Source organism: Bufo gargarizans, chromosome 5, assembly GCF_014858855.1.
Source record: "Bufo gargarizans isolate SCDJY-AF-19 chromosome 5, ASM1485885v1, whole genome shotgun sequence".
Classification (NCBI taxonomy): Eukaryota; Metazoa; Chordata; class Amphibia; order Anura; family Bufonidae; genus Bufo; species Bufo gargarizans.
The window spans coordinates 340,214,119-340,235,302 of record NC_058084.1 but is presented as its reverse complement, the minus strand read 5'-3'; the positions used below and the strand labels follow the sequence as shown (position 1 = coordinate 340,235,302).

General features: G+C 42.7%; 1 protein-coding gene across 2 annotated transcripts in view; it reads right to left on the bottom strand.

The window, feature by feature from the left end:
* Positions 1–571: 571 nt before the first annotated feature.
* Positions 572–21,184, bottom strand: part of CTDP1 (CTD phosphatase subunit 1) — a 110,868-nt gene continuing 90,255 nt past the window's right edge. For both annotated transcript variants that reach the window (XM_044293363.1, XM_044293362.1), the window contains exon 13: positions 572–1,649. In XM_044293363.1, the coding sequence (XP_044149298.1) occupies positions 1,604–1,649 (46 nt within the window). In that variant the 3' untranslated portion in view covers positions 572–1,603. The remainder of the gene's footprint in view (positions 1,650–21,184) is intronic.

Here is a 21,184-nt window from a genome sequence, read left to right as displayed (position 1 = left end):
TTTTCAGCAATTTTAAGGTTTCTGGAGCTGAATTCATAAAATGCACATTTTACTTATTTTCAGAAAGATTACAGTCCACATTTATTAATGTGAGTGCATCTGGATTGTGTCATAAATTGTGCCATAAAGTGGTGCAATTTGGAGTATCTATAAGTTTAGAGAAAAGGGGGCATGCCCCAAGATTCATCGTTTTGCACCTAAATTGCTCTACAATTCTGGTGCAAAACTAAAGAGTTAGAGAAAAGTGTTCACTCATGTACAACATAAATCTGGTGCTTGTGTAGACAAAGTTTAAGCCATTTACAGACTAAATCTGCCTCTATACAGCCATTCTGACATGAATTTGGATAGTAAGCACAACAGTTTCATCAGATCTTAGAAAACTTTTTAATAACGTATATATAGTTAGTTTAGAAATTTGGTGACATATCCTATTTAAAATTATTCCAATTAAAAAAGTCTGTGAGAACTAAACAGAATAAACGGATATTCATTCCTGGGACAACCACAAACCTGCAAAGGCACAGGACACAGTGGTTTGACGCAAAACAAAATGTGACAGACACCACCATCTACAAAACTGATCTGTTTTATTAAATGAAAGAAAATCTGTTTGAGGGTCAAATATGAAATAGAATATACAAAAACTTTACATTAGTCCTCTCAATTGAATAAAACCCTATTGCATGTTAAGCTATAGCAATGACGTCCTTTGCCTGAACAACGTCCAATGAATATCTCTGTGGTGGTTCAGAGCCACACTGAGCTGGGGCACCAGAACAGAGAGCCAAAGTTAAAAATCTAAACACTGCTTTTCTAGCAAATCCAAACTAAAGCACAGAGGAACGTGTAAAAACAGGAGGTTCAGTGACATTGGTTAGAGGCAAGTGACAAGTCAAGTTTACAATTCTCTCATATCACATTTTCTACATCTATACAAATATATATATATATTGTATATATTTAAAAAAATGATTTAATTTGTTATATAAGGAAAGCAATGTTTTCTTTCCATGTGATAGATCTTTTGCAACCAGTGGACTGCTCTTGCCTTACTACTCAGACCACGGTCAGAAAAGGAAGAGTTACAGGCATAAAAAAATAAGTAAAACAAAAAAAGGGAACAAAAAATAAAATAAAAACATGAAAACAAATACCCCCAAACTCTCAAAACCTGTAAAGCTTTGACAAAAGCATTTCACGTCTTTGGCATAGCACAAATTTCCGTCTTAATACTTGTTTCCTTTGCCTTGGAGAGAATGAAATAGTTCCTTATGTAAAACACCCTTAAAATAACTACCTCGAAATGTGTAAAACAAGTTGATTCCCCAGCAAAATATACAAATATGCTACTGTCAAAAAGATAGAAATGGTCTTTCAGAAAGAAACTGAAAAAAAAACAAAAAGGAAAAAAAACATTACATACACCAAAACTGAAATCGCAACACAACAAATCATTTCAGTTATGTGTGCAATTACACAAAGTTCCTATTGGCAGACGTGTCATATGAAGTCATTGAGCTCTGCTTCAATTGCTGCTGCCATTTCATCTGCTTCGGAACTGCTTCCCTCCTCATTACTGGACTCCTCTTCATCAGCGTCATCATTCTTCATCCTCATCACCTGCATCCAGTTTTCTCTTCTGACCTCTATAGGAAACAAATAAAAAGGTGACCAAATGCTGTTTAGCCAGCAATGTGGATAGATAACCTGGCACATTAGTGCTACTGTTAAAAAAAAACAAAAAAAAAAAAAAACACAAACTAACATTTAAATTTCTAATCTGACAAACATTCATTAGATTATTTTACAAACTCACATTAAAATATGAAGGTGATCTATTTGGGTAATCTATTGCATGTGATCTATTTGGGTAAATATAAGAATTTCTGTAAATTATAGTCGCGCGTGCATTAGCGGCAGCACGGACGCGACAGGCTGTTCACCACCAGAACAGCCTGCCGGAGTTCATTGCTGCTAGTGTCAAACTAGCCTTAGACAGCAGGCATCTGTAGGTAGTATCTCCCACCACAATCATTTAAAGGGGTTTTCTGAGATTTTAATAGCAATGACCTATACTCTGAATAGGTCATCAGTATCCGATTGGTGGCAGTAGCGCCGCAGCCTTCTCTCAGCTTTTTCTAGGCCAGTGACAACACGCTCATCGGTCACGTGGCCTAGGCACAGCTCAGCCCTATAGAAGTGAATAGGGATGAGCGCAATACCAAGCACAGCCGCTATACAGCGTACCGTATGGCCCTGTGCTCAGTAAACTAAGAGAAGGCTGTGGCGCGCATAGGAGCTGCTTTGGCAGGGCTTAATAGGAACATAAGTGAAGTTAATTAGATTAGTCTGTGAGCCTAGAACAGGGATCAGCAACCTTCGGCACTCCAGCTGTTGTGAAACTACAATTCCCAGCATGCTCCATTCATTTCTTTGAGAGTTCTTAGAAGAGCAGAACAAGTATGCATGCTGGGAGTTGTAGTTTCACAACAGCTGGAGTGCCGGAGGTTGCCTACCCCTGGCCTAGAATCTTTATTTTATTTGTGCCAGAATTTGTGGCACTTGCTCACTGTGCCAAATATATTAAAAGCATGCACCTGAAAATGCAACATGCTAGACAGGATTGACTGCAAGTCACCTTTTTTTAACCAACTTTTTCTGTAATTCTACTTTGCACCTTATTTTGTTGCTGCCTTAGGCCCCTTGCACACAACAGATATGGTTTCAATTTCAGTTTTGATCTGTTCTGTATCCCTTTTTCTTGTGGCCGAGTTGCATCTGATTCAGTTTTTCACCGATCCAATAGACTTTAATGGGTGGCTCGGATCAGAGAATAGACATGAATAGGACATGTTCTAAAAAATATTAGAACAGATAAACTGATTTGTCCATATTGGTTCTATTCCTAGTGACAATCCAAATACATAATATTCATAAATTTGACACTAAATAAAAATGGCATAGGCACAATATTCTGTCACAAAATAAAGCCATCTCCCCGCACACTTTTTTTTACCATCCTATTTTTTATTGCAGTCATAAGCAATCAATACGTTCAAACCCCCTGGGGGCAGGCTAAAAATAAAGTACAAAAAAAATATATTTTTAAATCTAACAAACCACCTTACAAATAAACAAACATCATAGGTATCTGAAAATGCTCAAGCTAGTAACATATAAATGCTCAAATCTCCATTTTCGAGATGGCATTTTGCTTTGCCAGCCCCCGAAAATAAATCTGCATTTGGTATAGCTATAATCTTAGTGACCCACAGAATAAGGCTACATGCACACGACTATGTGTTTCGCGGTCCGCAAAAAAAAAGGATGACATCCATATGCCATCCGTTTATTTTTTTGTGGATCCATTGTAACAATGCCTAAAACGGACAAGAATAGGACATGTTCTATTTTTTTTTGCGGGGCTATGGAACGGACATACTGATGCGGAAAGCACATGGTGTGCTGTCCACACTTTTTGCTGACCCATTGAAATGAATGGGTCCGCATCCTATCCGCATAAAAAACGGAACGGACACGGAAACAAAATACGTTTGTGTGCATGTAGCCTAAAGGTAACATCTCATTTTAACTGCACAGTGGATGCAGTCCCCCGCTCATAATACAGGAGGACCGGTGAATGCAGCGCTCCCTGTGCTGGCTCTGTACTCATCACTCCCTAGTCTTTGTCTGCCGGCAGCGCGCGCTGAGCTATGAACTGCTCACATGTTGTGTGATGTCAGATCACAGCAAAGTGGAGCAGAAAGAGCGCTAGATCTCAGGAGCGGCAGCATCAAGAACATAAGTAGTGAGTTTATTTGTTTACAGTATTTATTTTTGTCTAATTAACATTGGGGGTGTGATCTGAGGTCTTTTTTGGGGGTGTGATCTGAGGTCTTTTTTGGGGTCTGAGCTGAGGTCTGGTTAACATTGGGGAGCGGCTGAGCTATGCTTTGATGATAAAGGGCCGTGTTGTGTATTCAACTGCATTCAATTGAATGGGCCCACAATCTGCAAGATACGGAGTGTAGGCACGAGTGGAAGGCCAAGGAAGCACTACGGAGTGGTATTTCGGTCCGTGCCTCTGCACCTCAAAGAAATAAAACATGGTCTATTTTTTTGCAGTGCGGACCGATGGCAGACCCATTCAAGTTGAATGTGTCTGCGGCAGCCACACAGACAGTGCCTGTACACATATGTTGTGCATGAGCCCTAACCAGTGATTAATTAGAAAGTATACTAACCTGTCTCTACATTGCATCGCCTTTGCAGTAACAACTGTGGAGCATCTAATCTTATGACAATGTTAAGCCATTCATTTATTATTTGTGCATAAGTTATGAATTGCAAGCAGTTTGCATTGAAGGTCCAGATGTGTGTTACCAGTTTGAAGTGTGTGCTTGCACAATGCAATCAGTGCTCACAGTGTGCAGGGAGAAACTTCCAACTGGTAACACCCATCTGGACCTTCATTGCCAACTGCTAGCAATTCATTCAGAACTTCTAGCTGGAATAATATAGAAATGGCACAGAAGATCATAAGAATAGATACTCCAGAATTGTGATTACAAGGGGTATTGTAAGTAGTTGCTAAAACAGACATGTCAGGAGAGGTGACCATCCTCTTTAATCAGTCTATGAATGGCATGTTTAATGCTCATAAAGGCCAGTTTTATCCCATGTTCCTTGTTCTCTAAACTCGAAAAATCTTGCCATCCTGGCTTTAACAGATCATTGTGTTATCAGGAAGTTTGCTACTCATGAAACAGTTAAGAAACTTCCAAGATGTGAAAGAAAGTGGAATATTAATGAGAGAACTGATCTGGAAAGATGGCTTCAACCAGAGCCAAAGCTTTTCCAACTCCTGCATTTTAGCACACTTTGACTCCTTCATAAATGGCCAATAATTTAGTAATAACACATTTCCTGTAGTGTAATGGTAACATTGGGCTTTTTCTTACTATTACGTAAGTAATAAGGGTACTAAGATAGAACATAAAACATTTATTGGAATACAATTTCTGAAATTCCTGACATTTTCTCAATTCCTGCAAGTAAATAAGCAATGCACTATGCATTTAATAAGGGCTCATTCACACGGCCGTATGAACAGATCCGCACCATTCCTCAATTTTGCGGGAGGTCTGCGGATCCATTCATTTCTATGGGCCCTCAAAACATTAGGACAGCATGCAGTGTGCTGTCCGTTATTCCGTACTGCGGCTCTACAGAAAAGATAGAACATGTCCTATTCTTGTCTGCAATCGCAGACAAGAATAGGCATTTTCTATTAATTTGTGGCAATGTGCGGTCCGCAAATTGCGGACCGCACATGGCGGGTATCCGTGTTTTGCGGATCCGCAAAGCACTACGGCCGTCTCAATGGGCCCTAACTGGAAGACACTCATGGCGTCATTTATCAAACGCCCCCTAGCAAACAGATTCTACCTTACACCTTTTTTGACAGCTCCTTTGGAAATTGAAAGGTGGACTCTGATTGGTTGCTATGGGCTCTACTTTACTCTAGTTTGCTAAATTACCCCATTAATGTTCATGAAATCTTTGAATTGTGTGCAAGTCTAAATGGGAATAGAAGAGACAAGTCTATCTGCTATATTCAGTGCTTGCCATAAAATGGTTGTCTGGAAATAAGCAACTTTATCTGCTGCTCCGGTCATGGTCACTGGTTCCCGTGTGTCTATCTTCTGGTCAGTGGCTTGTTTACTTCCTCTTTGCCATAGGCAAGATCATCTGCACTGCTGTAGCCAATGACTGGATTCAGCGGTGACATGTCCACAAGAGACACATTACTTCTGAAGGCAGTTATTGGGGCTGCAGTGGAGCAGATTATCATGACCATGCCGGGGATGATTTAAACAAGCCACTGACCAGAAGGTGGACACAAGGTAGCTGGCATGCAGGACCAAAGCTGTGGGGAGTAGGTTTGACTCTTTCCATAGCAGAGGCAGGCTGTGGGCACCTATGAAAAGTTACTTATTCCTGAACAACCCCTTTAATGCATTGTGAGATGATGCAGGCATAACCCGTACTGGACTTCCTCTCCTGGTCTTTAGGAGGAGGAACTTACTCCTGAGCATAAGCAGCACAGTTTCATGCACTGTAACTAAGGGCCTTGGAGCAACATGAAGATACCTATTACCTAGTATAAGGGACAGGACAGAACATAGAAGAGAACCGATTGTCTATCACCACTAGAACACCCTGCTTGTCACTTTTTCATAAATTAGGGTCTTAGATTTATATAACAAATTATAATAAAATAACTCTTCTATTTTTTTATGAAAGTTAAATTAATTATACAATATTAATAACATGACTTTTTGGAGTTGGTACATGTCTACAGACTCACGAGCTTTGACTAGACTCCACAACCATGGTTTCAACCCATAGCATATGCCACATACTAAACAAAACAGGGCTCTGTGAGTGAAAGTAAAGGAGAACCCCCTGCTTAAAGAAAGGCTGAAGCTACATAGCCAAAGCACAATCCTTCTGGGAAAATATTCTATGAAAAGATGAAACCAAAGTACAGCTCTTTGACAAGGCATACCAGTGTTGGTTATATATGACAAAACCACGTTACCTACAGTGAAACATGGTGGAAGATATATAACTGTGTGGGGTTGCTTTGCTGCCTTTTAAATTGTAGGCCTTGAAAGTGTTACAGGAACAATGAAATCAGAGGATTATCGCATCATTTTAGAGCAAAATGTGCTCCCAAGTGTAAGAAAAGATATTCTATGTCCTATAGTTCGCTGCAACTATGGATCCATTGTGGACAGTGATGTCAATGGGTGTACAAACAGCGGTATGTAAAATATTTAAAGGTACTCTAAAAGATTAATTGAAAAAGCATATAGCTGTAAATAATCTAATGACTGACAAACCAGGTTACAGGGGTGTGGAAATCATATCGCCCAAGTCCGGGACATGCAGTTACGGGCGCCGGGCAGGTTATTTGTTCAGTAGCTTAGCCCTGCTGCGCGCAAGTAGCAGGGCTGAGATGGCTTTGTTTACCGAATAAGTGGACGCAGTGGATCGGCGACGAGATGGGGGCGTGGAGAGGCGGTGACCGAGCAGTGGGCATAGAGCAGTGACGCAGCCGGGGTGACAGAGTGAGGGGGGCGTGGTGCAGTGACAGCAGGGGGAAGAAGAAATGACAGAGCTGGAGCAATGAAAGGTTCTGTCAGGTCTCCGTCTCGGGGGGAGGAGCAGTGACGGAGCCGTTCCAGAGCCAGGGGCATTGATAGAACTCTCAACTCTGCCAGCATCCCTCAGAGGACCCTCTTTCTGCAGGTGTTGTCAAACTGGGAAGGTGAGGGGGGGTCTTTTCCATGCCACATCAGCAGCTAATTTGCCTAAACCACCTATAGGTACAGGTAGTAATGTGCCAAGAGCAAGAGTGTGCACTAAACGAATTGCTGTGATCACATTAAGGCCTTGTTCACACCAGGCAGTGCGTTCCGGCCCGATTCTGTCCAGAATGCACTGCACCGCATTGCGGCCGGCTAACTATATTGTGGGGCAGGAGGGGGCGTAGTGGTCTGTTAAAGTGATTGGCACCATAACCATGCCCAACGGGTGCAATGCAAACGGCTGCACAGGATCGCAAGGCACATTATGCCAGCGGTCCAGTCCAAGCAGCATTTTGACCGGACCTCAGGCATAATTGTGCCTTTGCGATCCCATGCATCCGCTCGCCTGCGGCTGTGGCTACCGTGCCATTCACGTCAATGGATCGTTATGCCCCCTCCTGCCCCACAACATAGTGAGCCGGCCGCGATGTAGTGCATTCTGGACAGAATCATCTGGTGTGAACAAGAACTTAGTCATTTCACACCACAAAGACTGGAACGCAAGCCAGCCACCTCCCTGCATAAGGAAGCGTGGCGGTGCATTGAAATATGGTTTTGATTTAAAATTATTTTTTGTATTAGGACAAGTAGATTGTCATGAGGGACAAGTAGATCGAGCCCCCGCTTTAGTCCTTCGACAAGTAGTTTAAAAAAAAATAAAAATTCCACACCCATGAAGTTAGTTTATTGAAAAACAGGTTGTCTCTAACCAACATGCTGAGTTTTTATGAGGAAGCAGGTTCAGAGATGGATGTTAACGCAGCAGATGTGATATATCTAGCTTTCGCAAAGCATTTGCTGTGCCACGCAACAGCCATGCTGGGAAGCAGTGGGTTCCAAGGATCTGTGTTATGCCCAATTATCTCATCTTTTTATAAAAATTCCTGTGGACAGGACTGAGTAAATTGTCACTTTTGTGGTGACACTAAACAGCGTAGGATACTTAAAGAAGCACTCCCAAAAAATGTGCATTCTCTGACCTGTTAGAAAGGTACCTTATGTAGACTGTAGTGAAGACATAGGGCCAGATTTATCATTACTCTGACAGCTCATTCTACTTTCACATATGGCTAAAGTCAGTTTTAGCCAAGTCAGATTTATGATCGGCCCTTTAAGACTGTAATAAATGTGGTTTGACGGTAGCAGTTTATCCGTCAGTAAGCAGCTTTACAAAAGTCACACATCCTTACGAAAAAGTCGCACGTTCTATTAAAAAGTCTCAAAAGATAAGCATGGTCCTCACTGGAGTAAAATTGCGCATTTTTTTGCGACTTTTTAAATAGTCTCAATAGTAAACCTGTCTAGAGATTAATTTACATAAGAAAACACGCCCACTTTCAGAAAACTGGCGAGCGTAGTGCAGAGCAGAAAAAAGTCGCAAATTTTTGCACAGTTTTAGTGATTGCACAAAAATTTGTGACTTTTTCACTCCATTATTCTGACTTGAGCTAATGATAAATCTGGCCCAATGGTCCTACCAGTGACTGTATTAGCCCCTCCCTTCTGATCCTCTGCTGTGCCATGTGACCAACGCTCTTTCCAAATAACACAGCATCTTATATGTGGACAGTTTCTCTATGTATTCCTATTGAATCCTCAATGCCAGTCTCATAGGAATGAATAGAGAAGTAGCTGACTTCTAGTCCTGTGGAGATCAGAGTGTTGGTCACATGACACAGCTGAGGATCAGAAGAAAGGCTATAACTCACAAATACAGTCACCAGTAAGAAGATTACCTTCACAACAGTTTATATCATGTACTGTTCTAACAGGTCCAGATTGATTGTAAAATATTACAGATAAAACCTAGATGAGCCAGTAGTATGGGCAATGAACAAGACAGAGGAATTTTAAATATTGATAAATGTAATGTGCCTATGCCACAGTAATCATATGGCTGAATGCACAGTAAATAGAATAAAATCAGGGAAAAGAGAACAATAGAAGGACTTGGGTATCAGTTACAAGTAAGGTACACAGCAGTACTCAATGTCAGACAGTAGCTGCAAAATTAAATAAGAGGGTGTATGAAAAAAGAAGCGCAGTAAAAACCCATGATCTCAGTGTAATATTACCTCTCTAAAAATCCATTGTTAGGCCAAAAGATTTAGCTTTTGGATCCACTTTCTTAAAATAAAGGAGAGCTGTAGAAGGTTCAAAGGCGGGTGAATAGACTATTACATGGGATGGCTCTCATAATTTGGTGATTTTATTTTATTTCCATGTATAAATATATGTGTAGTTAATGACCTGGCACAGTTTCTTCATTTCAAAGGCTTCACAAAGTACCAGGTGACATTCATTTAGGTATAAAGGAAAGGAGATTTAGACATCATTTACCGGGTTCTTTACCGCTATAGTATCTATCATTTCTATGGCAGTCCATTAGTTTGACTACTTTATCAGCATTCAAAAAAATGGCCTAGATGGTTATTTAATGGTAAAAAGCATTCAGGGTTACAATTATTTCTAACAATTTTAACAATTTGAAGGACCTGTGAGTGTTTTTCAACGTAGTACGTAACTAGGTCAAAAATGGCTGTGACCCACATCTACTGCGAGAGTGGAGATGGCCACTGGATACAGAAGCAGTTTCTGTAACTCCCATAGAAGATTACCGGAATTATGCAATCAGCATAGCACATTCAAGTTCAGCTGCTTTTGTAAACCTCTGCTTTCACTCATAGGCTGGATACAGTGTCCACCTGGACAGAGTTGGGGGACCTCCATCCTCAAAACAGTTGCGGGACATTTATGACACGTCGTCATGTGATTATACTGTAAATGCGTGTGATCAGAATACCTCTAAAATGTAGTTTTATGCTAAATTGACTTTACAAAATTATTACTGTCATATCAAACAATCTTCTGTGCATCAGCAGTTATAGCCAATATGCGATAAAGTCTGCCCCCTGTGCCTTCACCCGGGTGTTTATCATTACTAGCCTGTGTAAGCCAGGAATTTATGAACCACTGCCCACCTCTTTACCCCACCAGGCCGTACCTCTGTTGGCAGTACTGGTAAAGTATGTGGTGCAGCCGCACAAGAGTCTTCCTCCACAGCAGTCTCAGCGTGGTGCGCCCAATGGTCCGGCAGCCACCTCAAACTGATATAATTGGCAGCTTCCTTACTGTATGGAGCTTTGTTATTGGACGCATCAGGCACCAGCAGTATTGCTGTGCTACCTGCACCATTCAAAGCAGGCGGTGCACTCATTAATAGCAAAGAAAGTCTCATGAGTATTAATACACAAGACTATTTTTAGAGTGTAGAATTGACTGTACAAGTGTCTATGCTTGTGACCAGAATAAAGAAATGTGTAAAGGTAAATTGAAAGACATTGCAGATACCAAACTTAAAGGGGTTGTTCGGGTTCAGAGCTGAACCCGGACATACCCTTATTTTTCACCCCGGCAGCATCCCTGAGGCTGGCATCGGAGCATTTCATGCTGCGATGCGCTCCCTTGTGCTGCGCTAGATCGAGCAGGGCACGGGCTCTTGTTTGTCAAAACACACTGCAGGATGGAAACCTCCGCCCGGCAGTGTGTTCGGTGACGTCACTGGCTCTGATGGGCGTGTTTTAGTGCTGCCCTAGCCGTTTTACCGTCACCGGGGTTCCTGGCAGCCCGATGGAGAGCCACGATACGTCACCGGATCTCCAAAAAAATGCCTTTGCCTTGCGCGATTTAGCGCAGGGCAAAGGAGAGCATCGGAGCATGAACTGCCCGCTACTCAAGTCAGGGGGGGCTGCCTGGGTGAAAATGGAGGTATGTCCGGGTTCAGAGTGGACCATTTAAAGGAACCTGCTGCTGGCTCTACCAAGCTGTAATTTGTGGGAGAGCCCATCAGGTGATTAAAGCCCTTTTCTTTTTCTTATTTTATGTTGACTATTTGTATGCGGATGGTGTATGAAATAAATTGGATCTCATAGTGATCCTGGAGGTAGGGTGCCAATCTCTTCTAACATTTGAATCATTTTAGTGACGGGTGAGTCACAGAGATTAGTGCACCTTTTTCCCTACAGTGTGCAGGAGAGCCACCTGATCTTTATATATTAGCAGTACGTGTACACCGGCCTGTGACATGCATGTTATCATCAAATTATCTATCTACTAAACAAGTCTGTGCCTGTGAACATACAATGGCCACCAGCCAGAAAAACCTTTTGCACACGGGACAAAATAGCATGATTGTAATAAATGTATTGTACAATGTAATGAATGATGCCTTAGGCTGACCGGAATACCATGGATGAGGATTACTGCCGACTGCGTTTTTAACCAGATTGCATTACCGATGTCTTTAGGTCCTGGTATTACTGTACCCGGCTATATTCTATATAAGGACTTTTTTTTTCTTACGTTCTTTTATACCAAACTCTGATACTGTAAAGGCAGAAGAACGTACTGTCAATAGATTTTATACTACATAAATTAAAGCCCAAGTTTAAACTCATGTCATACTACATTGTAAATGGGGTTCTCAGCTGTTCAGAAACAACAAATCTGCATAAGGACAAACGACGGGAGTAGTGTTCACTCTTGTTAAAGGGATACCGATAAAGTAACTTAAAGGGCTTCTGTCACCCCCAAAAGTCATATATTTTTTTTTAGGCCAATTAAAATCCTTATACTGCGATTTTTTTAATATATAGGGCTCTTACCCTTTTCTGTTGGCTAGTTTCTTAAAAAACGGCCCTTTTATAATATGTAAATTACCTCTCTACCAGCAAGTAGGTCGTCTACTTGCTGGTAGCCGCCACATCCTCCTTTCAAAAAAACGCCCCCTCCTCCTGCTGATTGACAGGGCCAGGGAGCGCTCTCCTCCTCCGACTGGCCCTGTCTGCAATTCAAATCCCGCGGCAAGACTTTTGACAGATGCCCTTTAATTTTTGAAAAACTGCATTAAGGTTGCAAGCTGTGACCCAACCAGAACCCATACCTATACATATAACCAGAGCTTCAATTTACCTTGCAATCCATTTGTCTAGCTCGTGTAAGCCTGCAACACACAGAGTATCATGGTGCCTGATCTTCCCTCACAAAACTTCAAAGACTACAATCCCCACAATCCCTATCTTTCCTGCTGTGAGTGTTGATGTTTATTGATTGGCTGCCTGATATACCGCCCAGTCACACCCCCTCTACTCCGTAATCCCCAGCACACTAACACGCCCTTTGTTTCACAAGACATTTAGGTAGAGAATTGATAGCAACACACTAAGCATGCTCGACCTAAAGGCTCATGCTCATGGCCGTTGCCCCGGCGGTCCGCAATACACAGGACACCAGCCGTGTGCACCCCACATCACGGATGTGAACTCATTCACTTGAATGGGTCCGCAAACCCGGAGATGGGGTGAGGAAGCACGTATCGGAACCCCACGGAAGTGCTTCCGTGGGGTTTCTGGCCGTGCCTCCGCACCGCAAAAAAGTAGTGCATGCACTACTTTTTTGTGGTGCAGACGCGGACCCCATTCAAGTGAATGGGTCCGCGATCCACATGCGGCTGCCCCATGGTCGGTGCCCTGCATTGCGGACCACAATTTGCGTTCCACAGCACGGGCCCCTTACGTTCGTGGGCATGAGCCCTAACAAAGGCTCAGAAGTACAGGTCGATGCCATGGCAATTTATGAGGAAACACAGTGGGTAGCAGAGGAAGAAACTACTTTTATAACTACTGAACAGTAAATATGTGAAATTTACATTATGTTAGTGTAAAACATAAGTTATATTCATGGCAACGGAATACCCTTTTAATGGAAACGTTTCTCCGTCAATTTGTTTGCTCTAGGCTCCTCCCCCTTTGTTTATTGTTGTTAAAAAGTTATGTTTTTCTAAATAAACATCAATTGATAAAAAAAAAAAAAAAAATACGAATCTCCCCATTATTTTAATGTATGCATAGGACAGGGTAGCGACATGGGGAGCAGACAACACAGATTTTTTCAGATCCAGTACAGGTCAATGAGCCTGTATAGAACATTAATTTGCTCCCCCTATTGGCAGCATGTTTCTTGAGAAATAAATCTGCACATATAGAAACAAATCTCAGAAACATCAAAACAGAGATGAGAACCAGAATTACAATCGGGTATTACAGTATTTTAAACCTCATCATGAACCTGCTTCTCCTCTTTCAGTCACCTTGTAGCTCATCTGCTGTACATCCACGTGACCTTTCCTGGCTTGTTTATGTCCGATCATCAATGATGTCACCTACACAGGGGCAGACTGGCCATAGACCCTACAGGGAAATTACACCCGAGCCCTCCTCATGGCCGCCAGCCGGGCACATAACCTGATGCTCTAAGCATTAATTAATGTAGGAGCATCAGGTAGTTATGTACCTGGTTAATGGGAGCAGGTGCCCTCCTGAGTTCAACTGCATTGCCATCCTCAGGACGGTAGGTGATACAGTTGAATACTATGGTGAAGGTGGCAGTATTTTGTGCTGCACTACAGTATTGCAGACCCCCACCTACTTCTGTTGTCCCACCTTCTTTCAATTTGGACCTGCCTACAACATGAGGTCACTTAGTTGTTTTTTTTCAGAGCCACTTTAAAGTGAACCTGACAGTAGCCAGCAGTGTGTTTCCGCCGAAAATTTTCTCTTCCTGAAGGCCGATGATGCTAAAGCTCAGAAAACATTTTTTTTATCCCCTGCCGTCGCGCTTCTCTAGTCAGGCTTGAAGTCAAGGGGGCAGCGGCCTCCTTGCTTCAAGTCAAGATAACCACGCCCCCTTCCCTGCCCCTTTGCTGTGACTGACAGCACTTCTGCAGAGAGTTCAGCAAAGCCAGCCGAACTACCGACTGTCACAGAGAAGGGGGCGTGGTTATCTTGACTTGAAGCAAGGAGGCCGCTGCCCCCTTGACTTCAAGCATGTCTAGAGAAGCGTGCCAGCAGAGGATAAAATAACTTTTTCTGAGCTTTAGCTGCATCGGCCTTCAGGAAGAAAATTATCGGCGGAAACACGCTGCTGGCTACTGTCAGATACTGCAGGCAGCTTGGGATGGTTTTTGGAGGTGACAGGTTCCCTTTAAGTTCCCAGTCCGCCCATGCACCTATATGGCCGGTTCTGATGTTTTTTTAACAGCAAATATGTGATAACCAATGCGGAGGCGCAGCATGAAACACAATGTCAGACAGCTTATATACGTGAAATGAATGAAGGAGGCAATTGGACTGACCGTTTCCTTTGAAGCGCTGGTACTGTAGGAGGACTTATACTGGCTACACCAAGCAGACACATAGGTAGACAAATAGACTGAAGGGGGTGAGAGCAGTTCTCCACATTCTCGAAAAAGGCAAAGACTGTAAATTGCAGATCCGCAAAACATAAATACCGTCCGTGTGCGTTCTTCATTTTGCAGAACGCACACAGCCAGCCCTATATAAAAATGCCTATTCTTGTCTGGACATGCGCTATATTTTTTTCTGGGGCTGCGGAACGGATGCAGATAAGACACGATGTGCTGTCCGCATCTTTTGCAGCCCTATTGAAATGAATGGGTGCGCACCAGTTCCTCAAAATTGCGAAATGGGGGCGGACCCAGAAATACGGTCACCTGAATGGACCCTAAGTGTGGCAAAGATAATTGGAGCCTGAAGGGCAGCGCAGGAGCACAAACTACTGCTCTACCAAGTGAGATGCTACGTGTACAAACAGACAGGATTCATTTGACTATAGCAGCAGAAAAGCGCTTTTGGCGTTTCCTCTCAGGGACTGAAGTGCTACATAGGAGTATACTAGGAGCGCAATCACGTCATGTGCTCACTACAGTAAACGCTATCTGCTAACATCAGGGAATCCCTTTACCAGCTTTATTTCCGCTCATGCGGGGAAAAAAAAAATAAAGTCTATATAGAAATGATCAAAAGAAAAGATATTCCTTTACTGTTTCCTTGGCTGAAGTACAACATAAAAAAAAGCAATAAACAACAAGCACAACAATGACACTTTCCATGGCGTATACAGTTATTCCATTTCCAGTCATCAAATGGACTAATTACTTCTGATTTGTACCCTGAACACTGGAATGACGGCATTGACAGCTAGCTGCCTAGACATCTCATCCATAGCACTTGTCAGGGCTTCCAGTCACCACGGCAAACATACATTTACAGATGTCAAGTTCCTAACTAATCCATTATGCGGATCATGCAAATAGATGCTTAATGCTCAGAGTATAATTTAGAAAATGATGCAAAAGTGGCTCGCCTCACTTGTTGGATGTGCTGACCTTTGCGCCATTATTTAAATACAGCCATGGCAATAAACACTCATAACCACAGCTTTTCACAATGCTACCTGTCCAAAGCATGTCCTAGCATCTTCATGAAGTCAAGAAATTAAGACTCTCACACTGGTAATTGCAACACAGCGAAGTCAACAAGACAAAGCACTTCAACCGGGAGTATGTAATTAAATATAATTGCACGAAAATTCTGTCTGCTCTGTGTATGAAAACTTTTTTTTTTTTTTTCCCTCCAGTAAAAGTACCAATCTGGGAATATATCATTACTTCCACCAGTTCTGTGTTTTGTTAGCAAAGGCCAAGCTTATAACATTAAAATGGTAGGAGGAGAAACATTTGGTTAAGCACGCTTCACAAAAAAGGGCTATTTTAGGGAAGTCAGCTAGAAGTTCGTCTTGAGCTGTAAAAAGTACATGAAGATTTTGCATACATTTTAATTCACTTCCACATTCATAGACCGGACGGCTCAGAATATGCCTTTTAATGTCTTCCTGTAATAAACGGATCCTCATTCGCTGGTTACACTGATTACAGTAAGTACATCTGTGGGGGAGGTACAGTTACAAGCACAGACGCCGCCAAAAAAGCTGCATTCGATAGCATTCTGTCCTGTAAATGAAGGCTATCGTAACAGATACCAAAAAGACCCCATTATAGTCCATGGAAGCCATTGGGCGCTGTTGGTGTCTGACATCTGCCAGATCTGATCCTTTAGTTTCTCTTTTTCTGCTATTCCGCAGAAGCACCGTAGATGTGAGCCTAGTGTAAAAGACTATTTGAAGTGAATGGTAAAACAAGTCATGAGGTTACGAAGAAATAAAACAAAAGAAAAAACTAAAAAAAGACTTGCAAAATACAAGTTGAAATACAGAGTATTGAGTATGAAAACTAGGACAAGAGACTACGGTGCTGTCCATGGATAGCCAGGTTTGCCATACTGTCTGTTTTTGGGGTTACACTACTTTTAATAATTAAACTTCAATATAGATCATCCTCACCCATGGCAGCGGTCAGCAATCTCAGGTTGTTAAACTACAGCTCCCATTCACTTTGAGAACAGCTCAGCAAGTATGCATGCTGGGAATTGTAGTTTGATAAGAGCTGGAGGGCCAGGGGTGGATGACCCCAGATATATGTCATTACAAACTGAGAGTGACCATGAATGCAATTCTAATAGACAGGACAAGGGTGACAACGTCAGACAGTCCATGAACAAGGGTGGCAGGAAAGCCCTTTTTGTAAACCTGATCTAACCTTGTTAAATGGGCTGCTGGCAGGAGTCATAAGGAAGAGACCATGGCCTGAATCAAGGGGTAAGCACTGAATAATTATGACCGCATGGGAGGTCAGATGCCCGGCTTTCTCTGTAAGGGTACTTTCACACTAGCCTTTTTCTTTTCTGGTATTGAGTTCCAGATCAGGCATATCCCCATGCATTCTGAATAGAGAGCATCAGGATGTCTTCAGTTCCGTCCCTCTTGCTGTATTTTTCTCTCCGGCCAAAAATCCTGAACACTTGCCATTATTATTATTATTCATTTCCATTGAAGTGTATTAGTGCCGCATTGACGGATCCATTCTTCCGGTCCACGCATGCGTAGACCTTTAAAATCGGTGAAAAAAATAAATACCGGATCCGTTTTTCCAGATCACATCGGAGAGAATTATCTGGTATTTCAATGCATTTGTCAGATGAATCCGCATTCCGGATCAGTCTAACAAATGCCATCCGTTTGCGTCCGGATTGCCGGATCCGTCTACAGAACTGCCTGCCGAAATCCTATGCCGCAAGTGTGAAAGTACCCTTAGTTGTTTCTGCCTTCACTAGCTTTGTATACACAACACTCACTGTCCTCAGTAAAAAGAACACAAAAATAAATATATGAAATATATAATATAAAAAATAAAATAAAAAATTCTAAAATCCTTAAAAGGGGTTATCCAATATCTAAAATATCTCCCCAAATGCCCAGGCCCCTTGTATGGATTATACTTACCTGCTCCCCAGCACCCGTGTCGCTCCACATTCCTGCGTGCCGCCGCTGCATCTCCCCGTCACTCCGATAAAAATAACTTGTAACAGGGGGAGCAGCAAATAGAAGGCCGCGAAGGGGACAAGCCTCAAGGGGTGACTCGGGTTCCGGGTAGCAGGTAAGTATAATCCATACAAGGGGCCCACGCATTAGGGGGATATTATTTTAGATATCGGATAACCCCTTTAACCATGACCTGCCAACATGTACTAAGCCCCAATGCAATTCGCTAACTAGGCAACATTCTATATCAAGAGATGTAATAAAAAATCTCCAAACTGTGTAAAAATAGAAAAATTACATGTAGCCCCATCTATCATGAGAAAAGTCACAAAAATGTCTGATAGAATTAAACTAAAAGTTAGACCTGACAAGTAGAAAATAGGTATAAAAAGCCTGGTTATTAAAGAAGCATTTCCACACAAACTTGTATTCTTTGTGTCATTAGAAAGGTAAAGGATGTAAATTGTAGTGCAGGTATTTGTGACTTACCTCATCCTTCTGGTCCTCACCTGGATTAGGCTGCTTTCACACTAGCGTTCGGCTGTCCGCTCGTGAGCTCCGTTTGAAGGGGCTCACGAGCGGACCCGAACGCCTCCGTCCAGCCCTGATGCAGTCTGAATGGAGCGGATCCGCTCAGACTGCATCAGTCTGGTGGCGTTCAGCCTCCGCTCTGCTCGCCTCCGCACGGACAGGCGGACAGCTGAACGCTGCTTGCAGCGTTCGGGTGTCCGCCTGGCCGTGCGGATCCGTCCAGACTTACAATGTAAGTCAATGGGGACGGATCAGTTTGAAGATGCCACAATATGGCTCAATCTTCAAGCGGATCCGTCCCCCATTGACTTTACATTGAAAGTCTGGACGGATCCGTCCGAGGCTATTTTCACACTTAGCTTTTTTTTGCCATTTTAATGCAGACGGATCCGTTCTGAACGGAGCCTCCGTCTGCATTAATATGATCGGATCCGTTCAGAACGGATCCGATCGAACGCTAGTGTGAAAGTAGCCTTAGGCGACCAACGCTCTGACAACATCTTATAAGTGGACAGGAAGTCAGTTTCTCCAATCATTTGTAAGACAGCCTCATTGTCAGTCTCATAGAAATGAATAGAGTATACGAGCCTCATTTATCAAAACGGTCTTCGTTGCCCATAGCAACCAGAAATCACCTTTCATTTTTTAAAGTGTTCTAAAATTTTTTTTAAAGGTGAGCTCTTATTGGTTGCTATGAGCAACTAAGACAGTTTTCCTGTTACAAACGATTAATAAATGGGGCCCTGTGACAGGGTGGGTTCACATCACGTTTTTTCCTGTTAAACGTTTAGAAAAAACTTGTACGTTAGTTAAACGGATGCCTCAGACTGATACCATACAGTGGCATCCGTTCCCCATACAGTTCCATTGGGGGGAAAAAACAAAAAAAACAACAACATGGTGTGCTGTGTTTTTGTATCCTTTAGTCTCCGCTCAAAAATCATGTTCTGAGCGGACACCGAACGGACCCCATTATAGTCTATGGGGTCTTTAGGCTCCGTTCAGCTCAGTTATCTGCAGAATCCGTCCTTTCCGCTCTCCTGCTCCTCAACGGAGCCGGAGAACGGAAAGGAGAAACGGTGATGTGAACGAGATCTAACATGTACGTCAAACAGACATAAAACGTGATGTGAGCCCACCCTTACTGCCCACAAATAGGAGGCTGTGTCAGTTGGAGAGTCTCTGTCACATGACCCAGCTGAGGAACAGAAGGGAGGTTATAACTCACAACTACAGCCACCGGTAAGAAGATTACCTCCACTACAATTTACATCTACCTTTCTAACGAGTCAGAGTATGAACAGGTTTGTGGGAGTTAAAAAGTGGTTAAAAAAGTCAATCTCTTGACAAAATAAAATACAGTTTGTTAACCCAGCCTGAGTTCGCCAATAAAAAAAGGGGGTGACTCAGTGGCAAAGACCCACCAGTGCCATGACCTTTTCTGGACGGTACCATCAGGGTGCTTCCTGAAGGCAGACTGTGAACAGCTGACACAAATATACATATTTTTGTAATTGCACCAAGTTAAATTGCAGTAGTCTTTAACCACTAAATTAACATTAAATGTGAACTAACACTGACAAATGGAAAATTTATGATAGCTGGAATTAAATATTAATCACTGCACTTAGCATTATGAATATTGAATGGGATTTCTAGCAAACATTCCCACAAATGGCATTATTTTACAGATCATCAATCCACATTTAAATGGCTCATGAAGTACGACACAAGACCTGGAACAAACTAACAACTAAATACTCATCCGAGCTTTTTTCAGATTACACGACTGCCAGGCGGACACTTGTTAGACCAGATAATGTATGACGAATACGGCTTAGACCAGGCCTCGAATCCACGTGTCATTTTTACATGTTTTTACAAATGGGGTTTGTTAGCATCCCATTCACTAGCATTGTTGAGAACACTGTTAGATTTCTGTGTGAAAAAACATTATACATCAAATACGCTATGAGTGAATGTGGCCCATGCACGTGTCGGCATCAAATAACCAGGACAGCTTTTTCATACAGTGGAATTAAATTTTTATTTATTTTTTTACCAGATCTTACCTACCTATGCTTAGGAGAGGTCATCATGGACAGCCATTAAAGGGATTGTCCGAGTCATATTTATTGATGACGACACCCCCGCCGATCAGCTGTTTGAAGAGGAGACGCACGCCGTGCCAGCGCTGCCTCCTCTTCACCGTTTACCTGCTCGCCGTTGCATCTGCAGCGGTGAGCAGGTGTAATTACACCCAAGCTGTCCCATTCATTTCATGGGGACGGATCGCTTCTATACACTTGTATAGGAACGATCCGTACCATTGAAATGAATGGGGCTGCGCGCGCCTTCTTGTCAAACAGCTGATCGGCGGGGGTGCTGGGTGTCGGACCCCAGCCGATCTGATATTGATGACCTATCCTGAGGATAGGTCTCCAATAAATATAACTTGGACAACCCCTTTAATATAAGTGCCTATTCTTGTCTGCAAAACGCAGACAAGAATAGGACAGGTTATATTTTTTTTGCGGACCACTGAACGGAGCAACGGATGCAGACAGCACACGAAGTGCTGTCCGCATCTCTTGCTGCCCCATTAAAGTGAATGGGCCCACATCTAAGCCGCAAAAACTGATGCTCGGATGCGGACCAAAACAACGGCCGTGTGCAAACACAGCAGAGCTTTTTTAGACTGCTGATTGGCTGGGAGTTGGCCCCCCACAAACTGATCTTGATGACCAGGCCAACGAATAGGTCATCGATAAGTAATGCCTGACAAACTCCTTTAAACCATATACGGTACTTCTGCTTGAATCAGCTGAAAATGAGCAATGAAGACTAAAACCCTACTCAATAAAAAATATATTGTTACATATCTAGAAGAAGACACGGGATGGGAACCTGATGATGAATGTAAACTGCAGCAAAGTCTACCAGCGGCAGTGGCTCATTGGAGAGCTGGCATGTTTGTT